The sequence below is a fragment of the Carassius auratus genome, chromosome 32 (assembly GCF_003368295.1).
Source record: "Carassius auratus strain Wakin chromosome 32, ASM336829v1, whole genome shotgun sequence".
Taxonomy (NCBI): Eukaryota; Metazoa; Chordata; class Actinopteri; order Cypriniformes; family Cyprinidae; genus Carassius; species Carassius auratus.
Window position 1 is genome coordinate 29,318,283 of NC_039274.1, and position 20,634 is coordinate 29,338,916.

Here is a 20,634-nt window from a genome sequence, read left to right on the forward strand (position 1 = left end):
AAGCAGCAATAAAACATGGTCACCAGTCATGACTGAATTGAATCCATTAAAGCATACAAACATATCGAACAGAGTGTCGACGGAATACATTCTTCCACTATTCCATATTCAGCATTTCCCACTATTGAAGATATTCATTAGCATAAACTTCATGCACCCAAGACAATTCTGGTGTCATTATTTGTAGAAACAAACCACATTTTCTCAGTGAAAAAAGGCTTAGGGAATGAGTGCTCATGCAGGAGAAACATAAACGGTCTTGTTTACGGTCTTCTTCACACTGCCTGTTTATTCTCTGCTCTGTTTATCATTCCCTCCAATTAATTATTAAGCTGTTATTTACAGTTATTATTATTTCACAGCCACATATCATTGTTTTAAGAACATTAAATATTCATCATGCAGATAAATCCACCAACAAAATTTGTATAAATTGTTCAACTGAAACAATGTTAATGATAAAAAAGCCAGGACTTCCAGAATATTTACTTCCAATCAAGCGAAAAACTGTGAGAGCACCGAAATACAAAAAAATCAGACTGAAAAATTCACAAGCCCAAAGTATAAAATTCCCATTGCATGTATTTTTCTCTTTAAATTGAGCATTGAATATAAAAAGCCCTCATCAATAATTTTCTAATTTCTTCTTGACACAGAGAGAGCCTGCTTCTCCCCACAGCGTTTACCACCGCCTCACTCCGATGCCTGTGTTTACTTGCACAAATTCAGGCTTGACTAACAGCTTTCTGTGCAGAGCAAACAGGGACAAGGGTCAGAAATTGGGCTTTAATAAATAGAGAATAGAACTTACATCTATGTCACTTTCAGCTATTTTAACAGGCCGAGGTGGTCGATCTTTAAGCGAGTCACGTCCAGTTACCTGTTGACAAAATGCAAAAGCTCATGCACTTTCAAAGACATTAGCATCAACATCAAGACTAAGAAGCTGTAAGGTTCAAGCAACCTATTGACAAAGGGTTGTTGAAATCATGTAAACAAACTGTGCTTTGGCAAGCTAAAAGAACAAGAATATCTCGAGATGAACAAAACAACAACAAAATAAACCATTACTGTTTTTTGGAAGCTCTGCGATGTGTTTACGTACAAACAGCAACTGGGGTATTTGGTTGATAGCCACAATGATCCACCCAAAGCGCTGCTCTTGATTTGGCAAGGTTGTAATACTTTTCATCAGTGGTGAACTTGACATGAACCATGTGGGAGTGAAGCATACGACAAGCTGCAACGCACCGAAAGACTATCATTTAATGATAAACAGGGGGTTAGCTAAAGGATACTGTAAAAGTAAGAGCAGCTGTCTGTAAACGCTCACTCATTCACAGAAAACCTCACATTCTAGGATAATTCCTTGATGCTTCATGTCTTCATGGATGTCTAAATGTCTCCTTACCAAACAAATTAGCACAGCCTTTACATAACGTTCACATTTACAATGTGATTGCTAGAACAATCCCTCATCAGAGCAATAAATGCCACTCCATTGATATTTAAAAAAAAAATAAAAGGTTTGTAAAAAGTGGAAAAACTCTATATAAGAGCAATAAAGGCCACTGATGCCACTGTACATAGGGAAAAACTTGAGAATCAGATTCTAGCATTCATGTGACTTTCAAATGTCATAATCTTCTCTTGGGAACCATCACTAGTCACTACATCCATGCAGTAGCCACAAAGACTTTTATTTCAAATTGCAGTATAAAATCTGATTTCTAGCAGGAAAAGCTTCAAATCAAACAATGCTCTACATGAATAATGACGGCTGTACATGTATTTAATCATCGATTTCCAAAATTGACTCTACACATCCTTCAGGGTTAGAGAGCAGAGCAGCTGTTGTAGAGAATAAGGAGAGGGGGGAAATCAGGAAGGTTTCTGCCTTGAGTAGAGAGGGAGACGATGAGAGGAGGAGGAAGGTGAAGGTGAAGGCAGATCCACTAGAGCATACCTTTAGGTCTAGATACTCCAGGTCCTTCTTCAGCTGGATGTAAGTGTCATCTGCCTTTGAACAGTAAATGGAGAAAGAGGTCACGGGACATGACTGAGAGTACAGCATGCAAGACATGTGCACTGTTAATCCAAATGCTGGTACAGTATTACACACTGTGCAAGTGCATGTAAAGAGATTGACAAGTCGTTAATTACTCTGAGTTACAATAATTAACATAATGGTTATGAAAAATATAAATAAATACACTACTGTTCAAATGTTGTGGTAACTTTTATTTAGGACAGATTAGGGATGGGCGATATATCGCATGCGATTATCAGGCGCATTTCATCAGTAAAGCCGGTTTCCCTGATTAGCGGTAAATCGCCATCACCTGTGGCGCACTGCACACACAGATAGAGTGCTGAATTGATCACAGCTAATGTCTATTCTATCAAATGTTTACACTAATTCTTGGTTACCTTTCTGACTTTTCATATCCAAAATTGCATAAAAATAAATCAACCATTGAAGTTTTCAATACGTTTTCTGTTCATGAAAACATTCAATCATGTGACTGCAGGCAAGTCAACAAGCAACATGTTGTTAACTGAGGAGCAATCTGACAATCCAAAATACAAGAAATGAAGAAACTACAAAAAAGTACTAAGAAAAGCTAAATGTAGAAGAAAATACCTTCAAAAACACAAAACAGGCTGTTACGTCACATTGTGCAGCCCCAAGCCTTAAGATATTCTACTACAGACTCCATGCTAACGGACAGCTAACACTAAACCAACGCAATCATAACTAAAACCAACAGCGTAGGATATGGGAGTTAGGGAAAAGAGGGCATGATGTGCTCAGGATGGGTTAAGGGGAAAATGTGACCCTCTAACCTGCAAACTGGGGCCTGAGAGGCCGTTGTGCTGGTTCTGCAGGTGTGTGAATGTGTCGCAGTGCACGCTGGCCATCTTGGCCCGGTGTCTCCTGAGCTGGATGAGCAGCAGGGTCAACTCCTCCGGCTGCAGGACAGCGGGGAGACGGGAGAGAAAGCACTTCAGGAGGTGACCACCAGGGCAGTGCCAAGATGAAGGTGAAATTTGGCCAATAGAAGTGGACTAAGGCGAACTGTAACTGCCAGTCTTTAAAAAACATAGCTCACTGTGTCAAAACTAGAAAGCAAAAACCTCCTCGTGGCCAAAATGTCATCTGCCAAGCAGATCTCCTATGTTTTCTGGGTAGCTCATCTGAAAAAGTCTGCTCTCAATGGAAGTCTTACCGTTTTTCCATGCAGACTTGGTGCACTGACTGTGTGCGTGATGTACCCCATTGTTGGCATGGATCTCCTCTCTATTTGTGAGGTCTGTGAAGACACAAAAATACTAAGAATGGTGGCACTTACAATGAAAAATTAAGACAATCGCAGTTCTATCATTCTCAAATTCACTCCTTTAGTAAATAGATACTGTACAGTCAGGTAAAAGCCAGTTTCAAAGTTTAGCACAAAACTAGAGTTCAGCAGAGCACATTTTACCCATGCATCTGTTTATTTTAGCTAAAAAACTGTGCGCTTGATTTCAAATGTGCCACAGGGCTTTGACAGTTTGACAGTTTTGCTTAACATACAAAATTCTTCATCTAGGCCCATCATAGCACCTCAAAAGGACAGAAACAACAAGAGATTTAATTAACTACACATAAATTATCCTCAACATGCTTTTTTAAAATAACATTTGTTTGCTATCAGCAGAGAAGCAATATAGACTGTTTCCAATGTGAATCCCACGGTACTGCATTTTTGCTGTATAATAGGTTTTTTATTTAAATACAAGATCAGAAGAAAGAGACCACTGCTGAGGAGGTTTATTGGGCGCTTTGCTTAGCCTTTGGCGAATCTTACCAGATAAACACATTCTAGATATCCTCCACAGAGATATGCTCTACGACAGCTATGAAAACACACTCTATGAAACACACAAACTGTACAGCTCTATGAAACACATTCAAGTCTTTAGGATGCATAGACATCTGCTACTGGTTATTCAACATCACAAATCAGACACAGTGTGTCCTTCTGTGTGATATATGTAGTTTATCCAAATCTTCTTTAGAAAACATCATTTTATTATTCTTTTCTAATTTTATACATGCAGTACTTATGACTTTATATTATTGAGAGACTGCAATTTCTCCAACATCAAAATGTTTTAATTAAAAATACTAGTTTAAAAAAAAAGTAACTTGAAAGCAAAAAGTGACTGGAATGCAAAAAAAAAAAAAAAAAAAAAAAACTTAAATGTTCACAAACTTCCTAAAATAGATACTTTCCCTATTAATAAATAATATTTAATGTATACATTTTTTTGTACAGTCATGACTGTTTAAGAGTTTGTGATTGGTAAGATTTTGTATGTTTTTGAAAGAACTCTCTTAAATTTACCAAGGTTGGATTTATTTAATTAAAACAAATTATGAGATATTATTAAAACTTAAAATAACTCATTTATAATTTAAGATATATTTTAAAATGTTATTTTAATTTTTTTGATGACAAAGCTGAATTTTCAGCAGACATTACTCCAGTCTTCAGTGTCACATGATGGTCCAGAATATTTATTATTATTATTATCCATTCTGAAAACAGTTCTGTGTAATATTTAAATATATTTCATATGTTTGACAAACTGAAAATTCAAAAGAACTTAATCGTTTCTCTTTAATCACTCTCAAATCATGCTATTCATCATGCTAAAAAGGCTATTAAAATGCAATTAATTTGATAGCAATGAATGTTTATTAAAATGCAATTAATTAGTCAATTGTCGAGTTATGCTGATAATATAACATGCAACAACAATAATGAAAACGTTTTCACTAATATCTCAGATTTTAAGATTCTGCTGTATATTCTTTGTGGTATCACTGCACACTGATTGAAGGTCTGTTTTTTTTCTATCTGGTTTTTGACAGCTTCTGTGAATCTTTCTGCTGGAGGCATGTAATTAGTGAGTTCACACGAGTCGTGCCGTATGCAGAGCAGAAATGGTAGTGACAGTATGTTAACTTGTAAGAGTCTTCTGTGACTGCTGCGTGTGAATGTGGCGCTGGGAGCAGCGCTCTCATGTGGGGGGGTGTAGCTGGCAGATGCTACTATCTGTCACAAAAGCATTTTCAGCAACACACATAAACAAAAACGCTCTCTTTTAACACACCCTCGGCACCTGGCAGTCAAGCCCTGAGTGACGACTGTGTGAATCCTGTCACAAAGCCCAAATCAAAGCTTGAGTAAAGGGAAACGCGGTTTTCCCATAACCCTTGACGCTTTCGGTGGTCAACACTTCTGTGGTCTGAACAAAGAGAAGGACTCGCCACAAGTGATTTAAAATTGTGAGATTATGTGAACTCCTCCACGTTCCCTACCTTTGAGATCTGGGAACATATTCCTCTGGGAGAACCCAAACTGGGAGTGTCCACGGTGGTGAAGTCATCCAGTGGGCATACGGTCACCCTGTCGGCGGGCGTGTGGGGCCTGCGTGGGGACAAGGACTTGGAGTGGTGGCTGGGTGGGGGTATGTCACATGGTGATGGAGGCACAGATATGGATCGTGGCATTTCCAGAGTAACTCTGAAGGCAGACGTGTCCATGTAGTCAGGCCCGGTGTAGATTGGTGCAGTGGGGCTTCCATGGCGGAACTGTTGGCGCTGCTGCCACTCATACAGCTGCCACACCATGCCTTCTTTAGTGGCCAACCGCTCATCAGACGACATACGAAAGTGACTAAGACGGTCGTGGGCGTACTTATAGTCACTAGGCAGGTTACGGGACACTGGTGGGGAACTGCCTCCAGAGTGGTGGCGAGTGGTCTTTGGCAACGACTGGTACGTCTCCATCATGACGGACTTAGGCTGGAGAGGTGGTGTCCGTCTGGGAAGTTTGTACTCAGCAGTGGGATGGCTGTTATTTTGTAAAAAGTTATTTTATTGTTAATATTCTGTCCTTCTCACTGTCAGCTAGCATTCATATGCTATACAAAGTATTTAAATTAATAAAAAAACATTCACTTTTTTCTTTTAAAATGTTTTTGTTTCTGACCTGAGCTGCAAATAAATTATTACTATTATTATTATTAATCACCAACAACAATCATAACTAATATATTAACTATTAAGCAAATGACAACAACAAAAATATTAATAATAATAGTAATAATAATAATTATTATTATACTAATAAACTAATAAAAGGAAATAATATAGATATATTGGCCTCACTTTATATTAAGAGGCCTTAAATATTATGTACGTACATCAAGTGCAATGTAGTTATTGTGTTCATATTGTGCTTTTAAGGTGGGATACGGGTAAGGTCAGGGAAAGGTTTGGTGGTATGGGTAGGTTTAAGGGTGTGTTGACGTGTAAGGGAAGGGTCAACAGTGTAATTATAAATGTAATTACAGAAATTAATTACAGATGTATTTACATGCAGGTATTTTGAAAATATACAATGTACAATTTAAAAACATGTACCGTATGTATACAATAAGTGCACTGTACCAAACAATTAATTTAAATGTAGGTAAAGTGTGACCTATATATTATTAATATATCTTATTATTAATTTAATTATCATTAATAAATGATAATTATATTATAGATATCAATTAAGGTGATAAATAAACGTAAAGGTAAGTCATTGTTTTACAATGGTGTTTTTCTGCAATGTAGAAACACCAAATGCTGATATGCCTCACAGGCTTTTATTGCAAGTGCAATAGTGCGAATGTGATAACTAGATGGATTTTACAAAAATAAGAGGTGTTAAAAAAAACTGCAATAACCAGAATGCTGTTGCTAGAACACAAAACAGTCTCTTAAATATTTAGTGCGTTTACATCATAACCACTAGTGGGAGCTCCTTCATAAAAAGAAAGAACTGAATCCTACAGATGGCTTGAGTTCCCAATGTGACATCATTTAATTTGAGTATTACACATAACCCTGTATGGTTTCCTAACATTACTCCCCCCATCACAGCACATATAAAGCTGTCTAAACACACAAAACTGACCTTTTTGAGGGGTCTTCTTTCTGCACCTTCACCCAGTGCTCGACCTGAGCCTGCGCAGTTTTCCTTTGCACCTTTTTCTCCGTGTTTGGACGGGGGACGAGACCCCTCTTATACACCATGATCCCGTTCTCATCAGGAGGTATGCCTGAGGAGGGCAGCCCATTCCTGTGAGTGGGCACCGTAGAAGGTGGGCGAGAATGGGCACCTGATTGGGAAATCCCTGCCATCTCCATCTCTCCGGAGGAGATTTTAACAGGATCCTCCGACGCTTCCTTGCTGTACACATAGCACTCCTCCCCATCTCGGAGGCCTTCAGCCTGGGAGGAGATTTTAACGCTGCTTCTGAAATGGTTGGTCTGAGGGACTGCTTGCTGCTCAGGTTTGGAGCTTCTTTCAGCTTCTCTATGGAAGAAAAAAACGAACAGCTAATATTTGACCTTTAAAATGAGCTATAACTTAAGACTTATTTCCAATGATGTAGCAGTATTAGGAGCAAACAGGACAGAAATGAGTTCAGACTTTAGCGTAAATTATAACTGAATCTACAACTCAGTGTGCAGATAACTGACCATCTAGAATCTATCCTAATTGAAACATGACTTTTCAAATACGTATGACATCATCATCATGTGCAATACTGTGAATCTATCCCTAGATGGCACTGTTATATAACATTCAAAACATCCCACTTATGAACTAAGGGCCTACAGTGGAATGTCAAAATAGGTTTAGCAGCACTAACATTGACATTTAACCCCTCACCTTGATCAGACAAGTATAGCAACACTTCCCACACTCCACATATTTGTGGAAAAGCATTTGCCTACAAAATCTAGACTACACTAGCCCTACCAACCATTAATGACATATATAACCACCTTCATGGTTATTAACCACCTACTCTCCTTTTTATGTATACTATAAAAGCCCAGCTATAAGGAAAGCCCTAGGGACAAACCCTCTCTGCACTCATGGGGGCAGCACACGAACATCACGCCCCATTTCGAGTGCTGTGTTCTGGGCTGGTGGCCCACAGTCAGCTGGCTGCAGCGTGCCGAAGTGATACTCCTCCCCAGAGCTGCGGTGTCAAAATGTACTCAACTATGGCACTGTGCCTCTGCACCAGCACCACAGCAGCAGATGAGAACACACCACACAGCTTCTGCTGGGATCTGGAGATCACACATTAGCTTAAAGGAATAGTTCACCCAAAATGGAACATTTCCTGAAAATGTGCATATACCCTCAGGGCTATCCCAAATGTAGATGAATTTGTCTGGATAAGATAATTAAGCTTTTGATTACTTACCCACCATGAAAACATCACAATATTCCACAAAATAAAGTACCATTTAGAAGCAAAAACACAGTCCAAAGCAGATCTAAATCATAATGTGATAGGACAACAGGGGATGGCCTGGAGGAAGTGTTATCATGGGTTATTATTGTCTTGCCATATTTTGGCCAGAAGCAACATTTTAAAGCTAAAATGCCGCAATTATAAATTATACATTTTAAATATTTACTTCATAAGACATTATTATTTGATAGACTAGAGTCATTTGGAATACTTTTGGATTATTGTGATATTATAATCAGCCGTTTGGAATTAATTCTAGTTAAATTAATACTAGCACGCATTCCCTGCAGAGGATCCATCGCTGAGCAAGTGATATATTGATACATTTCTACAAATCCATTCTGATGAAGAAACAAATTCTTGGATGGCTTGAGGGTAAGTACATTTTTGGTTGAGCTATTCCTTTAAATAACTAGACCACAACATACAGCTACAGTTTATTAATGCCATCAGTATTCCTATTCCTATCTTAAAAATGATCCAAACATTTTTGGGGACAGCAAACGGTCCCCAAAATGAATTTTAGCTACTTCAAATACACAAACAAGTCAGCATAAAGAGCAAAGCTAAGCTTTTTTAGCGATTTGTGATGTTCAGATGCTCTTTAGGTCCGTTATAAGATTAATACCTTTGCGCTTTGTGAATTTGCAGGTCACAGCTGCGCCAAACTTAAACTTTGGTACATAGCAAAGACACATTTTTTTTAATTTTTTTTTACATGTGCTTGTGTTGCTGGCCTCCCGAGTTGAATACAAATGAAAGGAGTTCAAAATCAAGAATGACTGATGATAGATGACAGTTTAAATGACATTAATGAGGGTTGAATAAAGGAAATTAAAGAGCCAGGAGAAATCAGTGGAGAACATAATTAATACTATACTGTGTCACTTTATAAAAATGTCTCAAATTTTAAGCCAGTTCTAAAATAAAACATGAAACGGCTTCCATGATACATTTGACTTTTTTTAACGTGACAATTTTTTAAGAAAGAATACGTAAGGGAACTTGTAAGGACATTCTTGTAAGGGGATCTGTAAGGATAAAACCCATAGGGATTTGACTGGACCATGAAGGAGAGAAAAATATTACACACTAATATTGTTGGCTAATATTATTTTTCTCCAACAATGCAGTCTTGGATATGTCAGCAGAAAAGATAAGTTGTTTCAGAGGTCAAGTGTTTTTTTTATGAATCCAGCTAAAATTGGACGGAATTAATTTTTATTTTATTTTTTTATCCATTGGTGTGTATTATTTATTTATATTTTTGTATCTTGATTTATTGTTTATTTATTTTAATGTACTTTTAATGCATTTGCTGTCCTTTTTTCTGACAAATAAAGTCACAGTTTGAAAATAAATGACAAATCAAGTAAGGGTTATCCTGTTGTATTTAATGGAATATACCGCCCAGGTGTCTGAGAAGATACTGATCTTGTTTCTAGACGTCAGCCCTAAGAAAAGCTTTGCAGCAGCAGGAGGTGACTGACCTCTTCACAACATGGCTCTGCATCAGTGCAGCCTGGTTCATGGCCCGGATCCAGCCATTCATGTCCTCTTGTGTGTCTGCACTGAAGAAGTAGGTCCTCATGCCACAGTGCTCAGCCTGCGAGCCAATCAGAGAATTCTTATTGTAAATGTAGGAGCGCATTCCCGTGTGGCAGGCCTGAGGGAGAGACAGAGAGACAGAGGGGACCATCAGCTCTGACCACGCATAGAGGTTGCACGTGCATGTAAGTCACTGGGACCAGCGGGCCCCTGTACTGCTGTGACAGCATCACTGTAGCAAGTTTACAGTTATGCTGATCTGGTCTGTTTATTTTGGTGATCAGAGCTCAGGAAATAGCCTGTAAGAGGATTACTAACCAATGATAACTACATTATCATTGTAACAAATATCATCATGCACTTCAGTCAAATTATCTGCACTAGTGATCTGTACTATGCAAGCATTTAAGACTTTTGTTGAAAAATAATTAATTAATAATTGTTGTACTGCAGACTATGCTTCAGAATATGAAAGCCCATTATGCCTCAGAGTATATAAAAGTTACTAACTGTGAGAATGTTTAAAATTGACTCTGTGAGACAGAAAGTTGCATTTGTTGAGATATACACTCCCAAAACAAATGATGTAAGATTTTTTAATGCTTTTAAAAAGTCTCCTACTCACCAAGGCTGCATTTATTTAAAAAATGCAGTAAGACAGCAATTGAAATATCTTAATGTAATAATTTAAAACATTTTAAAATAACATTTATATTTTTAATATATGTATTTTTTTCAGGATTCTTGTTCAATAGAACGTTCTAAAGAACAGCATTTAATTAAAATATACATTTATATTTTTAAATAAATTTATAAATTTAAAAACGTTTTTTTTAAGTAATAAATATAAAATATGAATTTTGATCAATTTAATGCATCCTTGCTGAATAAAAGTATTAATTTCTTTCATTAAAAAATGTGGGAAATAAAAGTCATATTTGTAAGATATATATCACAGTTCTAAGCAATAAAGTTGTAGTTGGAAGAAATACAATTTCGAGACATAACATCTGTTACCTTTTTATTTTAGTCTGAGGTACAAACAGTCTTTCATTGAACAAAAATCATCCTTGTCAGAAAATCGAACTCCAACCTTCAGTACACAGCAAACAAATGATCAATCAATCAAATCTGAGCCGTTCCTGCAGAGAGGAGATGACTGAAAATCTTTTCTACTTACTTCACCTATTCCACAAATATTATATAATTTCCTTCAGCAGAAAGTTTACACACAAGTATCTCTATACTTGCCCTCCCCCTCTTCATCTGGTTATCAAGTGTACAATAAGTGTTCAAATACTTTTTGGGTCAATTGTACACACCAAACATAAAAAAAAAAACACACACACACATTAAAGATGCACACAAATACTTACACACATAAACAAAGCTGTTAATTCTCTTACTGTTTAAGGCCAGGATTAACAGCCCCCAGCTAAACTAGCTCCATGCACCTTCTGTTCACTAAATCTGCTACTGCCAAAATGCAACTGTTGGTCTAATCTCTCTGATGGGGGAACAGCCACCACTCGCACATCGAAACGCGAGTCCAGCTCAGCGCTTTTGCCAGGCACACCCAGACCCATTCAAACAGACAGCAGACAGTTCTTTCCACCCCTACAACACACACACACACACAGAGCTTACATCTGGTAACATGGACTCAATCAGTAGAAAGTCAATGCATCGGCCTCTTAATTCACAATTCGACAGCTGCATCTCTGCTCACAGCAAGTTTCCCCCCTTTCTAGGAGTCTATTATCCCGCCTGTCACACACTAATGGCCAAAGCAGCCCTTCCAATATCCGATATCTTCTCATGAAGTCTTCATATTATCCTACTGTTTTCTCATTGACTTGCAGTTCTTCTAGGGCTGTCAGAGAGACACAGTTATTCCATTTCAAAACAAAATGCTTTTAATTGAATGTAATAAAATCTCTTACTCGTATACACACATCTACACATTCAAATGTGAATAAGCAAAATACATTTTACAATAGAAGAAAGCAAAAAGAAAGATCTACCAGTTATCTTGTAACCATTAATAACATTTAATCATGACAAACAATGAGAAATGGAAGACAAAACCTGGGCAGTGATTTCAGTGCCTGTTATATCAAGTATCAGCTACTGAAGGAAAGCATTGTCTGCAGATTTATATTCTTGTCAAATTCCTGTCTTTAAGAAGTTAATGACCTCAGATTACACATCTAGTCCTGGGCTTTCATTCAGGGTTATCCCTCTAAGTGGGATACGCAGTGATTAATTAGAGGAATTTGCTCGATCACTCAACCTTTTCAGAGGTTTTATTTCCTACTTAACATTCATGGACAGCATCTGTGGCACAAAAAACTAAAAAAACAAAAAATGTTCAAACGGTTGTGAAAAATGACCAAAAACACAACTGTAGTTAACTGTTATGGAGACGGGGTGCAAAAACATTTGAAAAATACAACTATTGCAAAAGAACAGCCATTTAAATAACCCCTTTGTCCAATACAAAAATATGTTTTGTTAGAATAACAAACAAAAGGGACTTATAAAAGTTGTGGTATTCAAAAACATGCCAAAAATGTTGTCCATTGATTATAAATTGTAAATAACCTGGAATATTCCTCAGATATAAATTATATTTAAATTAAACATTCAAGATGATGCATACATACATATGTTTATCTTTTGGCCTTAATGTCTGTGTGAAATTCACATCTGGTTAAAAACATACATAAAAATACATAAAAACAATTCAGATGTGTTATACATGAAAAGTTTTTTTTTTTTTTTTTTTTTTTTAATTAATACTTTTATTCAGCAAGGATGCATTAAATAGATCAAATGTGACAGTGAATGTTTTAAATGTTACAGTCTTACAAAAGACTTCCATTTCAAACAAATGCTGTTCTTATCTCAGTTTCCATAAAAATATTAAGCAGCATAATAAGAAATGCTTCTTGAAAAACAAATCAGCATATTAGAATGATTTCTGAAGGAGTAATAGCTGCTGAGAATTCAGCTTTGTCATCACAACAATAAATTACATTTTTAAATATTTTAAAACGTCATTTTACATTGTAATATTTCACAATATTTTGGTTTTTAAAACACTGAATAAATCTTACCGACCCCAAACCTTTAAATGGTAGTGTATAAACAGAAATTGTAAATATAATCGCATACATTTACCATCAGACCCACTTCATATTATAGTTACAGTACTGAGAATCGACTGAATTGCATATGAGAGTGTAGAAATGGGAATGATGACCAACACTGGAAATACTGATGCAAGTGATAAGGTGAGAAGAGAGCAGTGCCAGTCTTTACTATGAGATTCACACATTCATAAGGATATATCTCCATCTCCAATATTCAAATCTGGAAGATATGAAGAAATAGGAAGATAGGATTGTTGAGCTGGCATTGCCTGTTCCAGAGGAAGCAGAATGAGTCGCATGCATGCTAAAACACATCAATGCACACGGACTATGTGCATTTTTCATCTTCCATAGAAAATGCCATGCACTGGATGGTGATGGAGTGGAGATCTGCTGATAGTAATGAATGGAAATTAAAATACCTATTCATGCAAGAGGCTGACTCAGGAGACGGCCATTCCACCAGATGCACCCGGTTCAGCTCCCATAATGCACCAGGTCACAAAAGGAAGCAATAGGCCAATAGGAATGAGAGAATAAGAGTGAGTTGTGCAAAAACAGAGCGAGGTGGATCACGGCCTATGTGAAAAATCTTAACCAAAACTAGATTATGTGTTGAAATGTCCCTGGTTGTGAAACATTAGCCTGATAAGCATAGTGAGTGGAAATGCAATTAGCATTAGAGGCAGCAAATCTAAGCAGAACTACAACACTCCAGAGAACGGGACAAGATTATTAATTAACATCATAAAATTTAACTGCTGTAGATGAATAAATGAATCAGTTGAAACAAAAAATCTTCTTCTATTTTTAAACCCAAACACATGTCATATCACTTCCTACATGAAATTAAGACCTTTCATGACTTCCTGCCAACTTCTCAGATGGTGACAACAACCAGACAGTTGATTCTCTAAAAGCAACACATTATTAAGAATGATTCATTTGTGTTCAGGCTGCGCTGTTTCTGATACACTGAAAAACTGCTCATACTCATAAAATTGCTGTCACCTTTTCCCGTGGCTCTGTGAATTTTCGTATGTAAAATCCAACCATTCAAATTTTGTGTGAGGCCAACGTTTTCAGAACGGGTTTAAGTTGGTCACTTGAATTTGCCGTTTTGACCAACAGATCGTTATTAAATAAAGAAATTAACCTTCCGGCAGAGAGTGTTAAAGATATCTTAATATTACAGAAAATAAACAAACATGCAAGACTCTTCTTCACATGTACAGTATGCAGACAAACTATTTAATTGCTGCCTAACATAAGCCTGTTAGAGTAGAAAACATTAGACAAACAGTAGACTGAATATTGAATGTTCAAATAGCTGCTGGCTAGGTTCACTGATAGAGATCTCTTAACTAACAACCTACTAATTATCACCCAGAGCGCCAATGAGTGAACAAGGCTTTGCACCTTGTTCTGGTACATTACATTCTGTAGGGCAAGTAAGAGGGAGGATATTAGGAAAAGAGTAGAGGTATAATTAATCTGCCTGCTGGCACAATAGTCAAACATATTCCAGCACTGGGGAATACAGGCAGGGTAATGGAGTTTGTATGATGCACCGTGTACCCATGAGGAAGGATGGTGGAGCCAAGGAGCAGAGGAAATGAATGAGCTGCAGTGATGGGATCAAACATTCCTGGAGTATTGTTCTTTAGAAGAGGCTCTGCTTCAGGAGGAGACCAAGATAGATAAAGCAAAAAAAAAAAAAAAGCAAAGACTGATACAAAGCTAGAGGTTAGTTATCAGTGAAAAACTGCAGTTTTTTCCACCTCAGTGGTACAAAGGTTTAAACCAGATTTATTTTTCCAGAGCAGTAGGTATAATATACATGATTCTAAGCCTTCTGGGATATTCTGCTCTTAAACATTATTTCACTGTCCGCTGGAGCGCAGTAAACAGTGGGAGGAAGTGTGTGAGGCTCAATGGAAGCTTGCCATCAATAGGCCTCACTCAGAGAAGGGTTTAGATAATGATGTTCCCATGTCTGCTCTGTGAAAGAGAACAGGACTGTGGAAGCTCAGTGTGAATTCCTGTGAGCTAACAGCAGCTTCGGTGATGACAGCAGAGAAGGCCTCTTCCAAATTTAAAGAATAAATCTGTTATAATTAGTGGTGGGCATAGATACATTTTTTTTTAATCTAGATTAATCTCACTGTAATCTTGGAATTAATCTAGATTTATCTAGATTAAAATGGCTCATTTGAATTCTGCCGAAGGCATTCAGAATATGTGTGCTACTACCCAAATAAAATGATGAAGTTCAAGTCTAAACGTTAAGTCTTTGAGAGCGGGTTTCTCATGACAGGTGGTGCATTAGACCAGGGGCTCATCTCCTGTTTCCAAAATGCATCCTAAAGTGCTTGAAAAAGCTGTAAACGAATTCCACATTCCACAGCGTGCAAACAAACTTACGCCTGTTTCACACATAATCCGCCTGCAGTGTGTATGCGTTGCATATTTTCTTCGAACCCATGTTAACGGATTCCAGCGTTCACGCGACTGCGGTCCGTCAATGAGTTTCAAGAGCGTTGCATCTGCAGCAGTGCAGCGATCATTCACGTACTGAGTAGCGGACTGCAAACGTGTCCTGTGTGAAAGCACAATGAGTATGAGTCCATGCTGCATCTGCACCACATACGAAACACACAAAGACTGCATACGCACTGCAGACGGAGTATGTGTGAAACAGGCGTGCGTCTTGTCGAGGTTTCCATTGGGAAGCTTCTTTAAAAAAAACAAATTCCCTGAAGCAAACCCGGTGGCATTTTAGCTGCATCCATGTTCGTGCGTCACATTTGATGTGGTAATTCCACAGTAGGAATGCACACAGGTTTAAAGGCTCGTTCTCGCCTCCTACAGATTCGGCTAGGTATACATCCGCACTAAAATATCAAGGTGAAAGTCATCTTAGCTCACCTAGTATAGACCCAGCTCTCAACCCAACTTTAAAAATAGATTAACGGCGATATTTTATTATCGCCCGATAAGAGTACAGTTCTCTCTCCACCTTCAATACCACGACTAGGTGCCCTTGAGCAAGGCATCGAACCCCCAACTGCTCCCCGGGCGCCGCAGCATAAATGGCTGCCCACTGCTCCGGGTGTGTGTTCACAGTGTGTGTGTGTGTGTGTGTGTGTTCACTGCTCTGTGTGTGTGCACTTCGGATGGGTTAAATGCAGAGCACAAATTCTGAGTATGGGTCACCATACTTGGCTGAATGTCACTTTCACTTTCACTTCACTAATAGAAAAAAAATAAAATACCTTTCCATAACAAGAAAAATTATCTGTCTGAGGGTTTACTAGGTAACTACGTAGAGGAAAATGATTAGTTAAAACAAGCAGAGTTTTAGTTGAGTCCCTTATGAATTTGTGAGCGCCCTGAACAGAGAAAGCTTACTTAGTGATCTGTCAGAAGAGGGCAGAGAGAGGAACCAAATGACTGCCACATTAATCAGTCATCCCTGACTGCTGCTCACACAACACCACTGATAATATGACACTGACTTCTTGAAGGAGTAGCCAATGAACACACAGGAACAGAGTAGCATTAGAGACCCAGATTTCCATGACGCTCTTACCTTGAAGGCGTACTTGCGGCTAATGTGGTCCTCGGGTCCCACGGGGGAAATGACATAGCTGGGCAGAGGAATGCTGCCCAGAACCGTCTCCTCTCGACTATCTGTGAGCAAGGAACAGATGCTCGTTGAAAATGTTTGAAAATTGTTAGATTGCATTTGAGTAATGCTTTATTAGCAATACACTTAAAGACACAGATGACAGAAAACAAGTGACACTCCACTCTACCCACCAAAAATATTAAAGATAAAAACAGTATTACTTAGTGTAAATGGTGTTAAAATCATACAGTGTAATTATTCAGTATGATATGTGCAAGCAATAGGGATAAAAATAGGAAATGAAAAACCTGAAATTGTAGGTACTCTCATAATAATGTATTAGAGAAATGGAGTGTTTTACTTATGAAATGTGATTACTGTGCAATAAAATTAGGGACTGTTTTAGATAATTATAGAGTTTGATAACTCACCTTTATAGTAAAACAGGCAGTAATCAGACAACACAAACCATTTCCTCTTCCACAGTCTCATGCCTGAGCTGTCCTGATGGTGAAAGAACAGTAATATTTCAGCCCACCAAACATGTTCAGATATTAGCTTTTAAATAAAAAATAAAAATAACTGTCAGTTTATAATCTATCGTTACCAACCAATTACCATTTAATTGGAGGCCCCTCGGTTCAGATTGAATATGTATTTAATGTTATGTTGAATAACATGCTCAGTTAATCAGTTTATTGCCTGTGGATCTTAGTTCATCACTATTGTACAACTATTGTAACATTAGATTCTGTGATCACTCGCATCAAGGTTTCACTTTTGAGGGCCACACCTGCTTGTAGAGCCATCCTCTCACCACCACTGGGACATTAGGGTTCCTTTTGATGGAATGGTCACGCTTGCCAAAGCAATGAACCTTCCCACTGGGTTTCAAACTCTGTGGTATAGAAAAGAAAATAGAAAACCCCTTGATTTTTCTTAAAAAACAAAAAACAAATGTGAGACAATGACTGATGCCCACCAGGAGCCTGGTTCATTCCCAGTAAAGTGTGTGTGTGTGTGTGTGTGTGAGCGCAGAGATGAGGACCTCTGGGGTCTTGATCGATCTGTTTGTGAAAGCTCATGTGATGCTGACACAGTCCTGTCATTGACAGGCCAGCACCAGACTCTTTACCACACAGTGACAGAGTAAACGTGTGTCAGGCCAGGCCATTGAAACTTAAATGTGTCAAAATCACTCTCTTATAGAAAGAAACATCTGCATCTCTGCATTCCCATTACCTTGTATGCATGCAAAATGAGGTATGCTAAACAATATGCATGTTATCTAAAAATATGTATGTTTTAAAAATTTTATAGAATTAGAAATTATATAAATTAAATTGTACACATAAATTAAAGTAAATTCATTTTAGCAGATGCTTTTATCCAAAACTTACAGTGCATTCAGGCTAACATTTTTTACCTAACGTGTTCCATGGGAATCAAACCCACAACCTTGCGCTGCTAACACAATGCTCTACCACTTAAGCAACAGGAACACTTACACATATGTAGATATGCTACACCTAAAGTGTACACCTAAAGTGTAATTAGCAGGAAATAGCGAGAGGCATTCTGTAAATTTCTCAATCCTCTGCAGATGTTCTATGCAGTATTACCTCATGACCTCTCCACAACTCAGCCAAATCGCAGAGAAGAAGAGAAGTCCTGCTTCTCTGGTGCTAAAAAAATCAGTAATTGCAGTAAAATCTGCTTTGGTCATTTATTAAAATTGGAGGAAGATAGCAAACATATATGAGGCCAATTTACTCTCTCCCATTACCTGTAAAAACATAATCAGTTTTCAATATGATTTAATATGAAATAAACACACACATTAGCAATGGTGAGGTTCTCTAGATAATTAGCCAGCTTGGCACTTTCAGGCTCCAGAAGTGCTCTGCGTTAATGTTTGCCTTTATTGAGAATCAGCACCACGACAGACCACATTAAACCAGTCTCAGATCAGCACTGAACGAGGCTGGGCTTCTCACCCTGGATGCTGAGGTGGGGTCCACAGGGGATGAGGAGACGGCTACAGAGGACTCGCTGACCATGCTGGGAGGCCTCAGCTCTGGTGGCGGCTTGGACATGCGTAAATTTGTCCTGCAAGAGTCAGAAATAAAAGACTTGATGTCTTCCAGGTAGAAGGTGGGGTTACTAATACATGGTGAAATCAAGAGTGACACAGATGTATTTTTGTAATTTAATAACCAACAAAGTAAAGCAGAGTCTGGGGACAAGTTCCCCGGAGAGGAAGAGACTTAGAAGCACTCAAATAACACATTGATAAACACATTTCCTGAGGGCAAAAAAAAAAAAGAAAGAGACCAGGACAGGAGTAGTCAGCAGACAATGCCAGCACTCAGCATACGCAACTCTAGTTATTAGTCTCAGGTGACCTGAATATGGTAACAGTGACAACACAGCAAAACAAAAATCTACTTATCTATCTATATATCTTTCTATCTATCTATCTATCTATCTATCTATCTATCTATCTATCTATCTATCTATCTATCTATCTATCTATCTATCTATCTATCTATCTATCTATCTATCTATCTATCTATCTATCTATCTATCTACCAAATCTAAGTAACAACAATATCTACCTATACAGTACCTATCTATATACTTACCTACAATATATATATACATACCTATCTTTATCTACTTACCCAGCTATATCCACCTACTGTATACCTAGCTACCTACCTATCTATATTTACCTATACCTATCTACATACGTACTAGGGATGAGTGAGGGTAGTCGACTAGTCGACAAAACAGAACAGCCGCTGCTAGTCGACATTGGAAATGCTAGTCAACTAGTCAAAATATAGTCATTTTAATATTACTTTCTAAAAAAGACCTTGCATGCATGCGAGACTTCCGATTCATTTTGATTTTGGCCTCCAACGATAATGAAAATACAGTAATCGAGATTAAACGATTATTGCACCCCATTCCGCCCCCTTTTCCAGAGCTGCACTTTTCGTTCCTCCATAAAATCGCAATTTCACGTAAATCAGCAAAATCATGTAACATTACTTTTGTAAAATTGGACGTGCTTGATTTAAAGAAGTATATTTATTCATGTTTTTAAAAAGCGTGAAAGAGAACTTGGCCTGCTCCTCAGGAAGATATATGCGTTCAGATAAGGAACAGAACATTTAAAGTAATCTCTTAGCTCTATGTGCGCACCTTAACGGTCAAATGCATGCAAAAATGTGTCAAAATACAGCACTTAGTGATTTTTCACGTATACCTTCGTCGGTCATGTAATAAATCAAGGTAAAGAGTTGAGAATGAAAATACGTGTGTAATGGTAAATTGGATGTGTCTGTAGCTCTTAAAGTGACAGCGGGCTATTTTCCTGCTGCTACTCTATTAATCAAACAACAAAAGACAAATTCAAATTCAAAATCACAACTGCTCTTGAGGGAAGGACTTTTGTCACTTTAAAAAGAAACAAAAAAGTTTAATTCTTACAGTAATTTATTGGACTTCTTTTGGACTATTGAAAAATAACACCCATTCACTTCCATTATGAAGCTTGGAAGAGCTGAGACATTTTTTAATATAGCTCTTGATTGGATTCATCTGAAAGAAGAAAAATCATATACACGTATAGGATGCCTTGAGGGTGAGTAAGTCATGGGGTAATTTTCATTTTTGGAAATATCCCTTCAACTAAAACTCTCAACTCCACTAGCATGTCCCGGAAACTCATAAATATTCATGTATGCTCATCCCAATATCTGTCTATAGTCTTTGATAAAATAGTGTTTATCAGCACAGCACTGTTTTGTTTACAAGGGTAACAATGGTAACCACGGTTTTCCTGCTTGTCTAAAAACACCTCCTTATGTCAGTGAGTGAATTTGCATTTTCATTCAGTGTTTCTGCTGATTT

The 20,634-nt window shown here is 37.7% G+C and overlaps 1 protein-coding gene across 4 annotated transcripts in view; it reads right to left on the reverse strand.

Moving 5' to 3' along the window:
• The window catches only part of LOC113052029 (pleckstrin homology domain-containing family A member 7-like), a 79,807-nt gene that overhangs the window by 11,488 nt on the left and 47,685 nt on the right, over window positions 1-20,634 (reverse strand). For 3 of the 4 annotated variants that reach the window (XM_026216272.1, XM_026216274.1, XM_026216275.1), the window contains exons 5-15: window positions 18,711-18,822; window positions 17,507-17,611; window positions 17,145-17,217; window positions 16,675-16,775; window positions 9,870-10,045; window positions 7,020-7,421; window positions 5,372-5,906; window positions 3,231-3,314; window positions 2,848-2,973; window positions 1,967-2,020; window positions 812-880 (exon numbers count right to left, since the gene is read on the reverse strand). In XM_026216272.1, coding sequence (XP_026072057.1) covers window positions 812-880; window positions 1,967-2,020; window positions 2,848-2,973; window positions 3,231-3,314; window positions 5,372-5,906; window positions 7,020-7,421; window positions 9,870-10,045; window positions 16,675-16,775; window positions 17,145-17,217; window positions 17,507-17,611; window positions 18,711-18,822 — 1,837 coding nt within the window. The remainder of the gene's footprint in view (window positions 1-811; window positions 881-1,966; window positions 2,021-2,847; window positions 2,974-3,230; window positions 3,315-5,371; window positions 5,907-7,019; window positions 7,422-9,869; window positions 10,046-16,674; window positions 16,776-17,144; window positions 17,218-17,506; window positions 17,612-18,710; window positions 18,823-20,634) is intronic. The other variant, XM_026216276.1, reaches the window with a different exon arrangement.